This window comes from Nematolebias whitei, chromosome 9, assembly GCF_014905685.2.
Source record: "Nematolebias whitei isolate Nwh7 chromosome 9, NemWhi1, whole genome shotgun sequence".
Classification (NCBI taxonomy): Eukaryota; Metazoa; Chordata; class Actinopteri; order Cyprinodontiformes; family Rivulidae; genus Nematolebias; species Nematolebias whitei.
In genome coordinates, this window is record NC_056506.1 from 37417923 (window position 1) to 37439332 (window position 21410).

At 40.3% G+C, this 21410-nt stretch overlaps 1 protein-coding gene across 1 annotated transcript in view; it reads left to right on the forward strand.

The window, feature by feature from the left end:
• agap3 (ArfGAP with GTPase domain, ankyrin repeat and PH domain 3) overlaps positions 1–21410 on the forward strand; it is a gene marked incomplete at its 3' end in the record, with an annotated part of 155826 nt that overhangs the window by 118492 nt on the left and 15924 nt on the right. Inside the window, 3 exon segments of the mRNA XM_037682312.1 lie at positions 409–513; positions 2105–2276; positions 16258–16407. Of these exon segments, the coding sequence (XP_037538240.1) occupies positions 409–513; positions 2105–2276; positions 16258–16407 (427 nt within the window).

A 21410-nucleotide genomic window follows, 5' to 3' on the forward strand; every position in this document is an offset into this window, starting at 1 on the left:
AAACAACAAAACTACACAACACTTTGTTACTGGATGTCTTTATTTATGATACTGCTTACTACTTGTACTACTTCGCGGTTTTTCACTTGTCGCGGGTCTTCGGGGTACAAATGCCCGTGATAAACGAGGGACTACTGTACAATCTTACAGTGAAAACCCACGAAACACTAAGTCCTCGATTGTCGAACTGTGAAGTATCGAGGGACTACTGTAATTGTCATTTCACACAGTAGTTTGACTTGTTGTATACCATGAAAGGAAAATCTCCACATCTGTGCCATAACAAAACTGTGGCAGCCATAATAACAACTCAGTTTTATGGTATTTAACATCTATAATGGTTAATGCCATCAACCATGCTGCTTTTTGAAAGAGCATATGCTCACCGTGGTGTTTTGTCTCGAACAGGGAATCCTTCTGAAGAGAAGTGGCAAATCCCTCAACAAGGAGTGGAAAAAGAAATATGTCACACTGTGTGATAATGGCGTCCTCACTTACCACCCCAGTTTACATGTGAGTATCAACTCCTCCCCTACTTTCTTTTCCCTTTTCTTTTTTTCCTTGGAGCTTCAAAGTTCTGTCACTTTGTTGTTTTGGTAAAAGATGCGACGGGGAATGTTTTATCATGACTAAACCTTCTTAGCACATTTTGTGATGTTCTAAACACAGCTTTCCACAATGAAAATGTTAGCTTACCCTCTGATGTTAAGCATAGCGTTAAAAAACAGGGCGTTCTCGTGGTCATCACTGATCTCGCTGTGGTGTCTGTCCATGTTGCTAGCTAATGGAGACATGGCGGTTCTTCTGTGGACTCCATGCTGGCTTTTATTTATAATGGTTCTCACTGCATGGCAGCCGAGCCTGACCAGCCTCCCACATCCATCTTTGTCAGAATCCTGCTGGGCCGCTAATACCTCTTAAACACTCGACTGGCTGGCAGCAGACAGCTTAGCAGCCCCGGTGCCGCACTCAAAGATGCCCCTGCAACTCCCTCCATCACCCTTTGATTTCTCCACTCTTGTTTTTGAGACGTGTAGACCATTTTGCCAAATGAAATGAAAGATGCTGCATCTAATGAGACGGCTCAAACTTCAAAAACCAGTCCAAGTAGTTGGACGTGGACCTTGTGTGTGGCCTTGCTCCTCTGACAGTGTGTTAGTGGTTTAATTTACAGGCAGTTAAAGTGGAGCAGCGCCGGGCTACGGTGATGTATGTAATTGACTGAACAGGCTATCTCTTGATCATTACAGCTATTACAGGTCATCGGGGCAATCTATGAATCTATGAATGTGTTGACTTACAAGAGAAGGTGAAATAAGGCAGACAGTTACATTAACGGGGTAACAGCTCAAGCTCATTTGGAGCATTGGAGCAGAGAAGGAGGAGAAAGGAAAAGGAGGGAGGCAGCCAGAGAGTGGAAGAGGGGAACCTTTAATTTCGCAGTCAGCCAAGCCATCTACACAATCACCTTCTGTTAATTCTATCTGCTACATCAATTAAATTGTTTGTAGAAACTAATTGAATGTGGCTTAATCACACATCTTAATAGCTTTGCACGCTTCGATCTGGCTGTTAATTCCAGCAATAAAATGAAATGAGAGCGCTCACTGGGTAATTAGTGAGGAGGCTTGGGAAAGAAATGAGTGCTTTATGACACGGTAATAAAGCAGAGGAGCCGTTGGGGGGGATGGCAAGGGCCGAGCTCGCCTCTATCTGAGTCTTTTTTTCTGCTGAGCCCAATGATTTTCACCTTGGCTTCCCACATTTGGGCGGTAGTCGCTTTAAACCAAATCAAACAGGCAAATTGAAACAGAATGAGACAGTTTGCATTCATTAAGCCTAACATCTTACTATTTAGGGAGCTGACGTGGGCACAGGTGATGTATAATGGCTTTACAATCATTTTCCACCATCACATATAGTGGAAGGTCTAAGGTGGGTTGTGACTAATGGGGATGGAAACTGAATAGTTTTTTAATTTGTTTTTCCTCCATAATTCTTGGATTCTTGTTGGTGGTCCACTGTATGTAATCAAGTGCCTAAATCGTTGGATATATATATGCAACATAATTTGTACTGAGTGCTCGTTCCTGTCATCTTACAGGACTACATGCAGAATGTTCATGGAAAAGAGATTGACTTGTTGAGGACAACAGTTAAAGTTCCTGGGAAGCGACCACCCAGAGCTGTGGCAACTGTAGCACCCAGTGCTAGTCCCAAAACCAACGGGTTGACCAAAGACCGCAGCGCCCTGCAGCTTGGCATCCGAAACGCAGGTACGGATCAAAATCTTAAGACCGATTACAAAATTTAATTGTGTTCAGTAATTTTTGCGTTTAACTGAATATATTTTATGTTTTGAAACAAAAACTTTTGAAAAAGCTTAATCTTTTTTATAGCTGCCTATGGATTAGGGCGAATTAATTGTGTAACAAATGTTAGTGTTGATGACTTTACACTTTGTAGACCTTAAACAAATAGCTTTACGATTATTCAGATTGATCTAAGAGCAACAACCAATCTGTACCTTGGTACAGTACATAACGTTGCCAGTCTAGAAGTTCAACAAAACCTTTTTAGTAAACTGAATACTGGATACTAGAGAGGAAAAAATATAGTTGCAGAAAGAAGCAATAAAATCCCAGAATTAAAATGTGATTTGGCATACTCCATAGTTCTTGCATTCCAAATAACAAAAAATGTATCTGAACCGCCACAGACCCTCTAAGGAAATGCTTTTTTTTTGTTTACAAATGGTGCATGAATGTGTGTGAGTGCATAAACTACAGTAATTGGTTTACTTTTCATAGTTTTCCCACCTGTGCACTTTCACTTACCAGTACTGTTGCCTATATACACAGCTATTGCCCAATTGCTGCAGCCACTAAATGTCCTGCACAAAGTAAAATAATAAAGAACAAATATCCTGATGCATGGTCAATAATCCAGGTAGAAGAATGGAACAAGGTTAAATCAGGTCCTCTGGACAGATTCTTCTTGTTGAAACTGTTCAGCTTTTATCCAAAAGACTTTGCCAGTCTGAGGAGCTGCACTAAACTCAGTCTTATTTCTTTGTTCAATAAAGAACAAAGAAACATTAAGCAGGTGTCTGTTATGGTGCAGAGAAGCACAACACAACACACTTGTACTGCTTAATACAATATGGCATGATTTAGGATTACTAAGATGTTAATTAAAATGTATGAGCAACCTTGGTAAAAGATACTTAAAGTGAAATATGAGGAAAAGTGATGCAGGAAAGCATCTATACCAGTAGAGACAGGATATGATGCAGGTCATTAATGGCAAATGAGGCTCCTTGATTACTTTTTTGTGTTTGTATCAGTACCACATTATTTGAATGTGTCCACGGTATTGACAAGTGAAAAGCAACTTACAAGTCAGCAGAAAAGAGTCTGAACTAGCAACTCTTGCCAGCACTCGCTGACTTTCTGTGAATGTGCTAGAAAATCTGCTCCTATATTTATACACCGTCTCAGCTGCTGCTCCTCGAGACATTTTATTAAAAAGTTGGGAACATTTATTCAAGAAGTCCAAAGCAAATGCTGCATATTTTACACATGCCACCATTCCATAAAATTTAAGGACAACAGTGCATGTTGTTAGGGTTATTATTATTGATTTATTGTGGCATGTGAAGTTTTAGATAGGAGAGAATACATCTCAAACAGCTGGTTGACTCAAAAGAACCATGGCTATTTGTAGTCAAAAGATAATGGTCCTCAGATATTGAGACAGGTTTAAAGACTGCCTTTGTCATGGTATGCCAAAAACAGGCAGGGATACATTTCTTCTAGCATCATAAGTGTAGGATGATCAAATTTGCAGTGCGACTACTGGATATGACTTGAGTCTGTGAACCAACCAATAAAAATGTTGCGTGCGTGGCTCTATGTGATGGTCAGTGGAACACCAGCAATGTTGTGTATAAAAAGAAAAAACATCATCCATTGTGTTATTGGGAGTCAGACGAGCAAACTCGGCGAATAACCACCAGGAATAGTTCAGGGTTTTTATAGTAGTGGTTCTGTGGACTAGTTATCAACAGTCAGTAATCATCTATAAGCCCACAGCCGTCACACTCATCAGTTTGCAGAATAAGAGATTATTTCTTATGGAAGAGTCAAGCTAAAAGCTAGGGATCATATGCCAGAGCTGATTGTTGCAATCTAAATATATTCAAACCTAAAAAAGACCACTCATCAACAATGTCATTCATCATATGCCCCTCTCACGCCACACTTTTCAAGCATGGACACCTGCTTCCTGTCTGAGTGGGATTTATGTAAGATACAAGGCGGCACTGGGGTTGAGCTCAGGCCATTGCTGTTACACCGCTGTTGCTAAGGGAGGTGGTGATGGAGTCATAATGCTCGATATTTAACGATAAGACCCCATTGATGGCCCAAGGTGTGATCCAGTAATGAATTATCGTCTGTGGAAGCAGTTAGTCACAGAACTGAACTGTTTGACATACTTTATTCATAGTGCTGCTCTCCATACACATTGCAGAGGTATACCCCATACCTCTTTTAGTTTTGGAATGCTGACTATTTTTGGAAGATCATGAGATGTGGCTGTTACGATTGATGCAATTAAAAGTCAGCTTAATGGGGTTCTTCCTAAAACCCTCATGACACCAGCAATAAAGTTATTTCTCATTCAAATGCTAATTGGTTTAAAGTTAACTTGAATTTGAAAGGGAAAAACTTCAACAAAGGGTTTTATATATCAAAATGATAGATGCATTGGACCTTAAGAACTTTCACCACACAGTGAAAGAGCAAACCACAGAGCATCTCTTTATCGAATATGACATTTAAGGTGTGTTTGCAAAGCTTTGCAATGACAGCGGCAGAAGATCCATTTTTCAAATTGGAAAAATGAAAAATTACAGGATGTGCATGAACTTCCTTTAATGGAGTCAGTTTGGCCTTTAGGATCCTTTGCCTGTTCTAGACAAAGTCATAAAAATAGTTAATTTTATTTGCACCTAAATCAGCACAACTAAAAGCATGATCGTGCCAACACCTTGAACGTTTACACACTATCACAGTGAATGATTGACTAATGCCCCATTTGCACTGCCCCTAATAAGCCCTAACTCTGGGCAGCCCGCCACGGAAAGAACCCTTTTGCATCAGTACTTGAGCTAGTATTTTTAGCTGATTTGAGGCTGATTCAGGACCTCTTTTCATCCCTGCTTCTCTGGTGGGACCAAGCGAGCTCAGTCGAGCTGAGTCCGGACCGAAACGTGAATGCAGGACACTGATTGGTCAGGGGGAGGAGTCACTGGATCTCAGAAACTTTTCACCGATCCGCCATTTGCAATTTCTCGGGACGTGGAACAGCGGCTGGATCTATTTTTAAGATTTTAAAAACAATAATGACAACACCGTGTTTAATTCTGAAGTCCTGGCGTTTTTTGTGTTTGGTGACCGACAACAAAATCTGAGTGAGCGGTGTCACCGCGGAGGATTATACGAGCTGCAGACCTATTGAAGCCTGTGAGACTGGACCCCAAGTACCGGCCTCGCCTGCTCACAAAGACTGGATTCCGAGCCCTGGCAGGCGGGAGGATCGGGACGAAGGGTGGAAACATTCTTTTTAAAACATTTTATGTATAAAAAAAAGTTGTGTTTTTTTTTAATCGGTGAAGATTAAAAATAAATAAACGGTGCCGGCTTTATCATGAAATCCTGTTTTCTCTTTGACTGAAGTTTCAGGGAAGGGTCCATTATCACTCCCAGATTAGGGACTCTTTGTTTTTCTGACAGGGTTAGAGCGGAAAGGTCGATGCAGTGGTTTGTGATCGTGTCAGTGGGAGGGAACAACATAACTTTATACTTGTTTTCATTGAAACTTAAGAATTTTAAAGCCATCCAGTCCCTGATGTCAGCCAGGCAGTCGAGCAGAGGTTGAATAGAGCATGTGCCATTGTGTCTTAGGGGGAAGTAAATTTGACAGTCATCGGCGTAGAAGTGGAAGGGCATGTTGTGTTTCCAGAAAATAGCACCAAGCGGCAGCAGGTATAAAGAGAATAGAAGGGGATCCAGGATGGACCCCTGCGGAACCCCCATTTAAGCTCTGCCTTTGCAGAACTAAAATCCTTGATGTAGACACAAAAGGATCTGTCAGTGAGGTAAGATCTGAACCAATTGAGGGCTGACCCTGTGATGCCCACCCACTGCTCTAACCTAGCAATGTGGATCTCATGGTCGATGGTGTCAAAGGTGGCTGTGAGGTCCAATAGGACAAGCAGCACAGAATCACTGGTATCAGCGGTTAAGAAAATGTCATTAAAGACCATCAGCAGGGCAGTTTCAGTGCTGTGGAGAGGTTTAAAGCCAGATTGGAATAGCTCTAAGATGGCGTGACCCTTCAGGAAGCACTTCAACTGGGACTCGACTATTTTCTCCAGTAGTTTAGAAACAAATGGGAGTTTGGAAACAGGCCGGAAGTTGGACACGACTGAGGGGTCAAGGTTTTTTTTTTTTTCAGGAGAGGCTGGACAGCAGCATGCTTAAAGGTTTTTGGCACCACACCAGTGGATAAACTACTGTTTACTATAGCAAGAATGGACGGACCTAAAGTAGGAAAAACCTCTTTTAGTAGTCGAGGGGGGACCACATCAAAGGGGGAATCATAAGGTTTCAAGCTGCACATGACCTGCTCTAGAGAAGATAGAGTGATGGGATCAAAATGGTCAAATAGAGCTACAGATTGAGGTGGGATGGATGGGTCATGAGTTGGAGGGGAAATGAGAGCCCGGGTGGTCGCAATTTTTACCAAAAAGAAATGTAAGAAGTTCTCGCACAGCTCAGTCGAGGCTTCCAGAGGTGATGGTTCAGTGAGGTGGAGAACAGCGTGTAGGGTAGAGAAGAGGACACGTGGGTTGCGAGAGTTTGAGGTAATTATATCAGAAAAGTATGTGGATTTAGCAGCTTTCACTGCTTTCTGATAACAGCGCCAACTCTCTAAGAATTTGAAAAGAGACCTGCAGCCTGTCTTTCCTCCACTTTCGCTCCGCTCTCCTACATTGCTGCCTAATGGCCTTGGTGACGTCACTCAGCCGAGGTTCTGCTCTGAGTTTTGATTTTTTGGTTTTAACAGGCACAACATGATCCACAGTCTTTAAGTAGACAGAGTTGAACTGGGATGTCAGCTCCTCAGTGGCAGTGAGAAGTTTGTAGAATCTGGTTCATCAGATTTAATTCAATTCAGTTTATTTATACAGTATCAAGTCACAACAGAAGTTGTCTCAGGGCACTGAACTGAAATATTCATATATAAAATAAGTTAACAGAAACATTCATATATAAAAATAATAATTTAATATTAATTATTTGAGGAGCAGACTGCTTTGAGTAACTCATAGCAGAACTCTCATTAGCAGGATTTTGGATTCTGTACACGCCTCCAGAATCAGTCCTGAAGTGCAGGTGCAAATCCAGGCTGAGCTGAGCCAGGGGTGTGCAGGGCTGAGCAGAGTTGGGGCTGATTAGGAGCAGTGCAAATGGGGCATAACAGATTAGTATATTTTAAATAATGTTAGGATGTGTCCATGGGGGCTGAGGTAGCGTGGTGGTCAGTATTGAGGTTAGGCATGTCACGATAACAAATTTTGCTGTGCGATTAATTGTCTCAGAAATTATTGCAATAAATGATCATATTGTTTGAAATTTGACAATAATTAGTAATTATTGTCAATTTAAGAAGAAATGTTGGTTAATTATCCAATAATTCTCAGTCAGGTCATCTGGACAGTTGATTTTTTTATATAGACGTTTCACCCTCTATCCGGAGGGCTTCATCAGTCTGAGGAGTTTCAGTAAACTGTTTCCCCACCAAGCAGTAAACTCCTTAAGTGGACCAACCAGTTTGCTGGAGCTGGATTTGGTACCTGGATGATTGAGTATGAACTTTGTTGCCTGGAACCACTTTGGCTGTGGCTGCCGGCCTCGGAGGAGTCGACGGGGGGACAGGACGGCCCCCAGAAACCATCTTAGCTCCAGCAAACTGGTTGGTCCACTTAAGGAGTTTACTGCTTGGTGGGGAAACAGTTTACTGGGACTCCTCAGACTGATGAAGCCCTCCAGATAGAGGGCTAAATGTCTCTATAAAAAAATTAACTGTCCAGATGACCTAACTGAGAATTATTGGATTTGATACCTGGATGATTGAGCATGAACTTTGTTGGTTAATTATGTATATAGTACTTTTTTTGACCACTGGATGGCAATAATATAAGATTGTTTGAACCAAAGGATGGATAGTGAGTGAGTGAGTGAGCAGCATCTCTTTAAGAAAAATGGGAGGGAGGCCCCTTGACGTGACATGGGCTATCTCTTTTCAGCTCTCAAAATGGCGGACACTGTTTGGATTGTGCTCTTTAGTATAACATTTGTCACACAAAGCTTTTAATAAAAAAATCAGTAACCAAGTTCTCAGCTTCTTTTGCAGAGAAAAACAAGTTTTTACATAGTCGTGGGTTTTAACCGTGAATTTTGGAGCTTCGGCAAGACATAGGTTTTTCCCCGAGGTTGGCCTGTTAGCTTAGCTTGTAGCTTAGCTTTTCAGCTTAGTTGCTTTTAACGATCCAAAAATGCGATTTTGAACAGTTAAAACAGATTTTAAAGAGAAAAGAGAAAGGGAGGGGTCAGTGAAGAACACCGGAGTTGAGCCTTTTGTCATCCAGTGTCCAGTAGAAAGAGAAAGACACGATGAAACGATAAAGCCGATAAATGAAAATGATGTTGATAATTTTCATTTATCATGTGATTAATTGATGTATTGTTTATTGTGACAGACCTAATTGAGGTGGCTGCGGATTCAAGCCCAGGTTGCATCAGGAAAGGCATCTGACTTAAAACAATTTGCCAAATCTTTCTTGCGAGTTTACTCACTGTGGCGAACCGAACTCTGCAGAAGACAAACATTAAGGTGTGTCTATAATCTGTTTCAGTTCCTGCCTCAAAAAATTAACAAATTACACATGCACTATGTAATCATGACCTAATTAGTATTTTATTACTGAACTCATTTTATGTTATATTCTGTTTGTAATTAATCATAAAAATGGCTCCCAACAGATTAATTATCTACATTTTATAAGTTACATTCATGCAAATTAGCTTCATCGTACAAAATGATGACTTAATGACCATTTCTGACTAATCCTTCTAATTCTCTAGATTACTGATCAGGGAATTAAAGCATAGTTAAGCATTGTACTCATGTCAAAATAAGTATATCATAGTATAGCTATTTTTAAGTCATTGTTGGTTGCAAATACAGCAATGTGCCACAGTTTGTCCACATTTGAAATTAAAAATAGGACTGCTCTCCAAATGAGCTGTAACACCAGAGGTTGCTAAGAGTCTGGCAGTCCAGTGATTTGGTATTGGAGCAAGGATTAAGAGTAAGTAATACTAATTAGTCATGTGATTCCCAGAGGATTGTAGGGTCCCTTATCAACTGTGAAGTAGGCAGTGTTTCCATCTTTCAGGCCAAAGCTCTCCTACTGAGACTGGGTTCAGTGCCAGCGACCGGTCGTTGGACACTATTAGAACTAACCAGGCAGGTTACTGTTAAACACAACCAAGAGGCTGCCACTGCTCAATGAGTTAATCAGTCAAAAGCAGAAAGATTCATGAGTTTACAGAACACGGGGCATTAAAGGTTGTACAACTCTACAAACTTCTAACCTTGAGTACAAGATGGAGGGAGTCGTCAAAGGACCAGGAGAAACGGGCCAAACGAGGAGAAAACAGTGCCTTTTTTTAATCTCCTTCCTTTTTTTTAACCCCACTATATTTGATTCTTTGTAAAGACTCTTTAGTGACAAATTCACACGATTTTCAGCTGCCATTCATTTCTGCACTAGGAAACAATGTGAGGGAGATTTGCCTTAATCTCCACTTAGGAAAAGAAAGGTTACAAATCACATCAGGTCTCTCTCTGGGTGGAGGACCCTCTTCTGATTATGCAATCGTGCTTTTGATTTCATTAGACATGCAATTGATGAAGGGAACAAAGGGGTAATTTTTCATTCACGGTGTCTAAATCACAAGCCTTGTCTTTGCCTTTGGTAATTCATTCATTCCTTAGATCTAAAGACCTTTTATAATCACTGGGAGAAGAGGGATAGCGACGCAGAGCAGGATGGGGCGGGTAGATGGGGGAGATGGGAAGATGAAGAGGAAACGTTGAGAAGACACGGAGTAAATGTGAGGACGCATGCGCTCACGAGTTTGCCAAGCAGCCAAGTTTAATTCTTTTGCTGGGTGCTGAGCGGAACCGTTTTAAATATGATCCTCCCTGTTAACGTGTGTCCTGCCATGTCACTGGCGACAGATACACTGTATCTAACTATTAATGGGCCCAGTCATATATAATCAATCCTGTGGGAGGGGGGGATTCTACCTCTCCACGAGGAGGAGGTGGAGAATTCAGGAAAGTGTTTTATCGTCTCCTTTTCTGCACAAAATTTCATGTTTTGCTGAGAACAAACTACCACTCTGTTAATAACCAGCTGTCTTAGCCTGACTACTATTTTTGGGGTCTGGCCTGTTGTACAATTTTAAGGCTTCAGCGTTTTTTTCTGTCTACGTTCATGATCCGTTGGAACCGTGACAGTGGTCAGTGACATCATTCTGTTAAAGTCATAGTTTTACAGTTCAAGATTCCAGTTCAATAGATTTAAAGGTTCAATTGTTAAAAAGTAACTAAGTTCTCTTAATAAACTTAACACGGAGAGCAATTTAAATATTGGTAATAAAAATTCCCCTCATTGTATTTACTGTATTTTTCACTGTATAAGTCACACTTTTTTGCATAAATTTGCAAGTCCTGTGACTTATACACCGAAGCGACTAATATACATTTTTCCCCCCATATTTATAACCCGATTTTTGGTTGAGATCTGATGATTTCATTCATTCTGACATAGAAAATATTGAACACTACCATTTTCAGCTGCTAGAGGACCCTCGACTAATATGGCAAGCCAAGTGTCTCATTAATAGGTTAAAGTGGCTATTAATGAGACACTTGGCTTGCCCTACCAAGCCACCTTCATCTCACTCCACAACTCCTGGAGCAAACGTCCACGCCACCCAGGCGAAATGCAGCTGATTTGACCATTAAAGTGCATTTATTAAGGAAAAGTTCAACTGAAACACATCTTCACTATATCGTCGAGCAAACAAATACCCTAGTAATTGTTTATAATAATTTATCTTGTTCCATAATTAATCAGGTCTCTCTTGTAAATGAGTCCCCGAGGCTCAGTGGGATTAACCTGTCTAAATAAAGGTTGAATGGATAAAAAAAAATTTCGACAAAATGCACAGCGAGTCCTCCCTGTGCACGCTCCTGCGTCCGCAAATCGATTTTTGTAATGCAGCTGATTTGACCAATATGGTGCATTTATTAAGGAAAAGTTAAACTGAGATACAACTTTGCTATAATTTTGAGCAAACAAATAACTGTTTTTAAGTCTTAATCTTGTTAAATTCTTGTTAGAACCCTCCTGTGCATGCTCCTGCCACCACCATTTGACAACCTATATATATTTTGGCACAACACCGGCCCATGTTTCCGGGTGGTCAGCGGTGACGCATAATAGATGCAACTTACCGGTATATAGCGAAGCGACTTTTTTATGTTTTTTTCCACTTTATTAGACATATTTGTCCTGATGCGACTTATATGGCGGTGCAACGTGCATGACGGCAAGTACAGTACTCAAAACAAACATTCATAGTGCTTTTCTTCCTCTGTTTGTGGTTAAACGTGATGCTTTTTTGTTTTTTGCCACCTTTTAAGTGAGAGTTTTATTATTACCCATACACTGCCTGCACACAGTCCACAAGATGTCTAAAGTGGCCTGCATCCTGTTGTGTAGAGAAGAAAATGGCTGACCCTCACAAACCGAAACCTACAATGGAACCCATCTACTCACCACAGACTCATGTTCAGGCTGCTGTTCAATCGTATTGGTTTAGCATTCATTTAGCGTATATCTTAGTGTATATCTTAGATCCCTATATACTGGTACTGTTTCTTTTTATACTTTATATTTTTGCTATTTTTGGGTGTAACTGGGACCTTGAGTGCACAATTTCGTTCCACCTCTCGTACCACATGTGATGACAATAAAGATACTTGAACTTGAATGGTTGAGGAACAACAAATAGGGCTTTGATCTGTGTCCCTCAACCTCCCAGAATAACATAGAGTATCTATTTATTAACACTATTAGTCATGTGATCAGTTGGACTGAATTACTGATTTACCACAATATATTACGATGATATCAAAGTAATTATTGTTTATTTTGTAGTAAATTAGATACCAACACAAATACTTCTTTCTGTGTTCTTTGAATATTTAGGACATCACTGAAACCACAGAAAGTACGGCTGAAATTTTCATTTTCAAAAAGAAATATTCGTGCATCACCCCATACAAGGGTTACAGTACACATTTTTCTGTTTTGGTCTTTCATATAGTTTTAAAAATTCTTCTATAAAAGCATTATAAGTGTGAATACAAAATGCTTTAAGTGTCTTGTAATGGGACTAGCTACAGCAGCTTTCTGGGAGGTGGAGGGGGACATTTGGGCACTGGTTGTGATGATGGCGCAGATTACACCGCCACAGATGATGTGTTGCCCTGCCCACATTAGCATGAATGCTTCATTATCTCACTACTTGTACATAATGGCAACAACTCCACGGAGGGGTCAGGCCTCGTCACGGCTCATCAGCCCACTGACGGCCCGGCCTAAAGAGAAATGAGAAGCAAGGCAGAGCTGCTCCCCGCTAATCCATCGCCTCCACTTAACACCCCAGCTCCAGATAGCCTGCAGTAGACACTATATGGCTTTTGGCATCTCTTTATATTCATGACACAATTGTCCACAGTAGGGTTTTGTACTTTGAAGAGTTCATTAGTAAGAGAAAAGTTAAATTAAGAAGTTACAATAAAGTCTGCATGTAGTACAAAAATATTCTGAGATTTCCGTAAAGAAAAGTATATACAGCATATTTTTACATTACTGCTTGTCAAGTTTTTTTATTTATACGCAATCATCAGCAAAAGTAACTTGCAAAAGTATTGTTGTAAGGGAAATATTTATACTATAAAATGACAACTATTGCAGTGCAATGTAACATTTTAATGGCAGAAAAAAGTGTTAGCAGCTATGAATTTGCGTAATGAAGAATGTCATTGCCTTCAACACTTGACATAATTCATTAGGGGTAGATAAGCATTAAATGCACATTTTCTTTTGTTTCTTCAAAAAACAGTCAACAAATTTATTTGTAGTAGTGCCAATTGGAGTTTTTATTTTCTAAAATCATAAATATTGTAATAAAGGCCAATTACTTTCTGCTTTGATTTAATTATTTAGACATCAAAATGTATAGATGGCTGAAAATATTACTATGAGCTAATATAAAATAAAAGTTCCCATAATATCAAATTATTTATTGGCCACAGAGATTTTTTTTATTATTATTTTATGTATCAAACAGACAATGTTGCATTTTTGGCCCTGTTTATGCACAAAATATTTCTGCACAAAATTTCTTAGCTATAGACAAGTTTTTAGCCACAGAGACAGTCTTATTGGCAAATCTCTATATACAAATCAAACACTGGGTAAAATTTTAAGAAATGCTTTTAAAGGAATCTGACATTTAAGATGTATAAACTTGTCATGGCTTTATAAGCAAATTAATTGCGTGAATATAACTTCAAAATAAACATTGTTACTTTTAACCTCTGTTGTGAGTAAAAGCCTTTTTGTAGATGATGACTGGAACAGTGTTGAATATTTAACACACATCTCAGTTATTCTATAAAGTCAGGGATTTATTCTTATGTTTTAGTCATAAAATTTAACCTATTTGCAGAAATTAATCCATTTAATTGTTGCCACTTAAAGTAAATGTATGTATCTTAAACTAAATATATGGTATGAATACACAGAGATCATTTTACTTTCATAGACTTGAACTCTTCAGGATGGAGTCGTATTTGGACCTGAATTTTCCATTTGTTATGGTCATCGTAGTTTTTCCATCATGTATCTCTTAAACGTGTGAAGTGAGCTGCAGTGGGACCTGGCTGGAGCTGTGGGTGCATTTCTATTTTAATGCCCCAAGCTGATTATTTCTCCACTGTAATTACATTATCTTCCACTTTATGCAGGAGTGGTCTCTGGGGACTAATGGATACAGACATGTATAATTCATTAATCATTAGCATCCAATTTGACAATTAGACATGATTGTTGAATTTTAAGTATCAAAGTTGCCTAGCAGTTGTCTTTTGTTTGTTGTTCATTTTTTTTAAGTTTCAAAGAGTCTAAATTTACAATCTAACTGAAAACTCATAGATTTTCAATATATAAAATTAATTATTTGGGGTACACTTTAGGGGACTAGTCATGAATCTCTTTTGCAAGTCTTGAATTGAAAGAAAACCACTAAGTTCTGCAAATCACAACCTTTAAAATAATCTTCTTTTTTTTTGTTGGTGTTGTTCATGCTTATCTTACGGGTTATTCGTTGCTTTTTCAAAAGCAAAGTTTCACATTTTCTTTCCTATTCTTCCACTCTGAGCCCCCCACCCCCCCACCCCGTTCTGATTTCTACATGCTAATTTAGTCGGTGCTCCTCAGCATGATTCCCTCGCTCCGTCTCCCTTTCTTGCTGTGATTCTGCTCCCTCCCCTCTGGGACCTGAAGATTAATATTCCTGGGCCCAACAAGATAATTACTGGTACTAATTAGACATGATTATGTGAATTTGATACACTTATTACTCTAGATAATGAGTAGGACATATTATCCTAACAAGCACCCGTGCCGCTTAGTTTACTTTACACACGAGCCACACACTATATTTTTCTGTGTTTGTCACCTCAATCAAAAACTGATATTCTCTTGTAATTACTGAATAAAAGGCCCTGATGTGTGATACCTGTAAGATAAGGAGGCATTGTTGAGAAAATTCAGGAAAATGGGATGTTTTACAAAACAAATGTTTGGAATTTTAACCTTTCGCTGTCAAACAATGTTTGTGAGCATTTTAAGACTCTTAGTTTACACATGTGGCAAAATAGTACCATTTATTTAAGGGAAAAAAAGTAATATGTTCTAAATTATTGGTACCACTTTAGAATAAGGCTCCCCATATAGACGGCTAATGCATAGTTTATAAATATGTTATTAAGTCCTATAAACATTTTATAAATCTTTAATAACTGCTTATTATGCATTAATTAAGGGTGAAGGAGAGACAAATAATATTGTACTTGTAAGTATCTACAACTAATATTATATCCTAAAAAAATTGGGTTTACAAATGCTTATTGTGCTGACAAGATAGTAACTTAGTCTGAAATGTTTTATATAACAAATATAGGTGAACAGATTTGGATCACTATTTGGCAAGAAACTGGTTAGCTTGGTCTCCGTCACCCTTAGTTAATGCATAATAAGCAGTTATTAATGATTTATAAAGTGTTTATAGAGGAATTACTAATGTATCTTTAAACTATTTATTAGCCATCTATAAGGGGAGCCTTATTACAAAGTGGTACCAAATTATCTATAGTATGAGTTTTGGAAACAGTTTATCATATCGTAGGACCCGGTGCTCATTATTTCAGTGAGTTTTCTAGCTTCAGCCACTATTCTGAACTGACTCACGATACCTGAGGCATGTCAGTGAAATTTCTCCGGGTAGTTGTAACAACTGCTCACAAAGCAGGAGGAAAAGACCTCACGTGGCGCAGCCTTGTCCATGAATTAGTAAAGAGAGCCAGGCGTCCGTGGCTCGCCTGATTGGAAGTTGGGGAGAGAACGCCCGCTGACGCCAGTGGAGATCGATGTGGCAGTCAGAGGGATGAAGCGAGATAATTAGCGTTCAGAGTGTATCTTGTTAATTAAGGGCTAATTAGAGACAGGCGGAGGGAGAAGGGTTGTGTGTGTTTGTGTCTGCGTGCGTGGGTTGGCTGTCAGATATGTGCACAAATAAGGCGGTGGCAACAACGCAGTACAGCGCAAACTCCATAAAACTGTTAATGCTACTAAATAATTATCACTTCATTACAGACTGTTTGGATTTTTTCAATTACTCTGGTTAGATTGTTTTTTTTTTCTCTCCCCCTCAAACCCAAGACAAAAGCATGTAATTTTCTTGTCCTTGTCTTTTCCAGGTGCGCCTCACTCCAACAGCAGCATCTCCCTGCAGACAGGCGGGGTGGCGTTTGGCGGAAGCAAAGACAGCATGCACCAGCGCTCCTTCTCCGTGTCCAGCGCCGACCAGTGGAATGAAGCCATCAACACCAGTACAAGCAGCGGAGCCCGTAAGAATTGCAAACTATTGTCACAAACGCTGAATTTAAAGCGAACAGAACAGACCTAGAGTATTTTTGCCTTTAAAAAATAAAAAAATGAAACAAGCCACATTTTCCTGATTAAGTGATCAGGACTGTGATCGCTGTGACCTTTTATGTTGCCGCTCCTTGATAGAAGCAGCATGTTCAGAGGGGAGTGGGGTGAGGTGGGGGGGACAGTGAAGGTTAACTTTCTTCCATCGATGCGTCGCCACTTACTGTCTCCTTGTCACTGTAGTTGTGTGAAGTAAGATAATATATTCATCATATTTGCCCCCCCCCCCCCACATCTCTCTAACCCTTCCTGTCTTTACCTTCCATCTTCCTTTCTGTCTCCCCCCTCCTCTGTTTTTGTCTCCCTTCTTCCGAAGAGGAAAATGAATGCTTTTCGGGAGTACCATTCATCACCAGTTATTTCCCTCTCTTTGTGGTTGGCAGTAAAAAAGCACTTAAATGCACATCAACAGAATAACAGTCATTTCCATGCATGTTTGCACTCTGGTAGTTCTCATTAGCACGGCGGCGGCTCCCCCCCCCCTCCCCATGGGCTCCAAGGGGCCCCGGCAGTTTAAAGAGCGCACTTTACGAGCGCTGCTGGAGTCCAACTGCACGGCCCTCGTGGTTCCGCAGACAAGTCTGACTCTCATTTGGAGCTGCCGAACGATCAATTCTGCCTGGACGCAGGCGCTTCCATCACCCCCCCCCCCCCCCCCCCCCCCCCCCCCCCCCTCTCCCCGTCTCCCATCAGCAGCACGCCCAAAGCAGAATTACTTAAATTCGTGGGGTCCTCAAATAAATGAGCACGAGTGTGTGCTGTGTGGATGTGCTCTTGCAGAATCTCTTAGTGTGGCTGTTTGCATGTGGGCTTTTTCAACAAACTGTATTTTAATGTGTTTGTAATCCCTCTCCTCCCTCCCCACCCCCACCAAAAAAAAGCCCTCATAGGTGGATGTTTGATAATATGATGGCTGAACTACAGAGGACTTCCTAAACTGTGGAAATTAGGAGGGCAGAATTTCCTCATTTCATATTTGTTAAACTGAAAAGCCCTCACTATTAACATAGCTCATTAAGCAGCATCCAGTCTTCAACTAAATCAGATTCACAATTTGCTCCATTATTCTATTTTCTTCAATTATTTTCATGCTACTTTTAAGGTAACCACAAATGAGCTCGAATGAGGCAAATGAGCTGAAAACTATACTAGAAACGTATCAAATGACAGATTACGTTCTAAGAAAAGACGCGTTTCTGTCGGTGTCGACAGATTTTTACAGCAAAAGCAACGCAGGCTATATAGCATTGTAGACTAAAACTTTTAAAATGTCTTTTTTTTTCTGCCTTATTTCAATTTTAGAATGTGAATTAAATCAGGCGCGTGGATCTGCGGTGTAAAATGTGACTGGACTATCAGAAAGCTTACGCTTGATTGAAATGCAACCTTCTTATCTCTCATCTTAATGTGTCTTCAATAATCAATAGAGGGTGTTGCACAGTGAAGGGTGCTCATGTTTTGCCATTTGAATTGACTTGAACCAAGCCCAATCTCTCCATTATCCTTGGTGAAGGTTGCAGGTTATAACCTAAAATGTGATGCAAAAACAGCAGATTGATGATTCGCTGGTGAATGAATGCATTTTAGCCAGGTAACTATTTCCATATTATTTAAAGAGTGTTCTCATTTGTAAACCCTCTGAGCAAAGGCAGGAGCAGAGGTAGGAGCATCTCTTGAATATTGAGCGCAGCTTTTTGATTAAATCCCGGCCCAATTTTTTTTATTGCTTCCTGTCATAAAGATATTCATTCTTTAATGCACTCAATGCTTGTTTAAAACCTGCTCTTTGGTGTACGCCTCAATCTTTGATGCTGGATTAAAAGCAGGAGGCTGATGAGATTACTGATGACACTAACTCAAGTCTTCTTCAAAGTCCGAGTAAAGTCTTGTCTGGGTTCAACTTGTCCCAAAAAACATAGCAGCTAATTTTTTAAAATGCTGAACCAAAAAGTAAGCCTGATCTCTATTTGATTTTTTTATGTATGTATATATACTGTATATATATATATATATTTATGTATATATATATATATATATATATATATATATACATATATATATACATTAATCCATCCATTTTCTTTCCGGGTCACCAGGGGAGCTGGTGCTCATCTCCAGGGTACAGCCTTGATAGGAAGGCCTGTTGCGATAAATCAATTAATCGCATGATAAATGAAAATTATCAACATAATTTTCATTTATCGGCTTTATCGTTTCTTCGTGTCTCTCTCTTTTTGAAGACACTGGTTGACAAAAGGCTCAACTCCGGTGCTCTTCACTGACCCCTCCGTTTCTCTTTTCTCTTTAAAATCTGTTTTAACCGTCCAAAACCGCGTTTTTGGATCGTTAAAAACAGCAAAGCTGAGAAGCTAAGCTACGAGCTAAGCTAACAGGCTGAAAAAACCTCTGTCTTGTCTAAGCTCCAAAATTCACTGTTGAAACCCGTGCCTTTGTGTAAAAAGTTGTTTTTCTCTTCAAAAAGAAGCTGAGAACTTGTTTACTGATTTTTTATTAAAAAGCTTTGTGTGAAAATGCTATGTTTAAAAGCTCGAACCACACCGAGCGTCAGTCATTTTGAGCACCGAAGAGACACAGCCCATGTCATGTCAAGGGGCCTCCCTCCCATTTGTCTTAAAGAGACACGCTGTTCGCTTCCTCACTATCCATCCTTCGGTTCAAACGGTCTTATACTGCACCCGGGGGTCAAAAAAGGTACTACATGCAAAACAAAAAACATTTCTTCTTAAGTTTGACAATAATGACTAATTATTGTCAAATTTCAAGCAATATTATCGTTTGTCGCAATAATTTCTGAGTCAATTAATCGACCAGCAAAATTTGTTATTGTGACAGGCCTATCGATAGATCGCAAGTCCGTGACATTTTTCCTAATGTTATACACATAAAATATTCTAGGACATAGCTCATTCATAAATTTCATAAATCGTCATAAATTGCAGGAAACTGAACATGTTTTGTCTTTTTAAAGGGTTGATCAAACAAACCAAATTCTCACTTGTTTCTAGTAATCTATGTTCCAGAAAACTAATAAATAATTAGTAAACCAGACAGTCACAAGATGTGTTTGAGTAAAGCCTGAGGTTTTATTTTTTGACAGATTTCTTTAACTCTATTTAAACTGTGGTAAGTTATCAACATAAAGGCGCTTTTCTCATGCACACCAGGTACTTAATGCACAGATAGCCTTTTTCTATTGGCGCCGTGTTTTATACGTCGGTCTCCCGATGCGAGGGTGATGGCGTACGGGGCGTTTGATTTCTCAGCCAGGTTGTAATGAAGTTTGACATTTAGTTTGGAGAGAGCAGCAGAGCGCGATCAGGCCTTGATTAGTACGCTCTAATTGAGGATAATAAGGGGGAGGCGGTGATTGTTTCTAATTTTTGCCATTAATTGCAGCCGTTGGCTTTGATTGAGGACAGGCAGGGCTGCCATGTCAAGGGGCCCGGTGGAATCATGGCGCTCCTTACCTTGAGCCTCTTGAATAAAAATGAAATAACTCCCCCCATTCCCTTCGTTCTCCCCACTGCTGCTCGCTCCCTCACCCGTTTTTTTTTTCATTGCCACTTATTCTCAGTGTGGCACTGGCAAAGGCAGGAAGCTGTAAGCGGCGCCCTCTTTGTCTCAACCACAGTCTTCATCCTGAAGCACATTTAAACCGTCATCTCCATAGTGGGAGTGTAATACACTGTAATCACAGGTTAGTCTGATACCTATTCTGCTGCCCAGGTGATCGTGGCTGAGTGGTAAAGAGTCTCATGATCCCCAGTGCAACTCATTACCCAGCTTGGTCCTGATGGCCCTCATACAAACTAACAGCTAGCTAATAATGCCACAATGATTTTTGTGCTTTCTGAATCAGGTTAGTTTCAAATCCATAATTCTCATCTTGACAAATTTAATTTAGCAGCCAGGCACCGTGTTGGGCTGAAAAACACTTGTAGAAAATAGACCTCATGTCCATGCATTAGGTTTCAGATGCTTTTATATTGCTGCTTGGTAATGTATTATAATTTTGGTTATTTCTTCCTTGACTTACATGTTACAGACTCACCAAGTCTGATGTAAGCAGAGCATCACCTCATGCATGTTTCAGGTGCAGAATGAGTAGGGCCAGGGTCATTTTTCAGGACATTAGGGGCAGAAATTGATAATTAGTGGTGCTTATGACACTGTTGGGGCCCCTGAGGGGCAGCCCTCCCCTTGAACCTCAAGCGACATTAAACAAATGCTGGGTGTCATGGTGGAGGCAGGTTGAAGCTCATGCCTTCCACCCGCCATACGGAGCTGTGCTGTCGGGACAGACGCGGTATGGAGAGGGAGGAGGAAGCAGAGGGTGGAAAAGAAGAAGTGGGGGGGGGGGGGTACGTGGAGGACCCCTGTGCCCCCAGCTGTCTGAGCCAGCTAATGACTTGTCTCAGGGGGGCTGTTGTAAGAGAGCAGGGAAATTGAAACAGACGCCTCGACGAGAAGCTGCTACATGTGTGGCTGCGTGCTGCCATTCAAAGCACCCGAGAGCTTAATGCATGTGTTTCGGCAAAGGCAGCACTGCTATGTTTTTTATGTGATGGCATATAATCAATATTGTTATCTGTCTGGTAATTTATTTGCTATTTTTGCTGAAATATTACTCTTTGTACAAATTAGACATTAAGAAAAACTTCCATTGGTCTTATTTGGGGAATAAACACGTATTCTTGTTTATATACATTAGCATTCATCAAGAAGTTCTGAGTCAAAGATGGACATAATGATGTGTGTCTCAGGTGTTGTCTTCTATATTTTACCCACACTCAGTTTATCCCCCAGCCTTCTGAGCTCCCCTCTCCCCCCATGTAAGCATCTTCAATCCCCCGCTGAGCCCAGCTTACTCCTCCAAGACAGCCCCATCTCCCTAAAG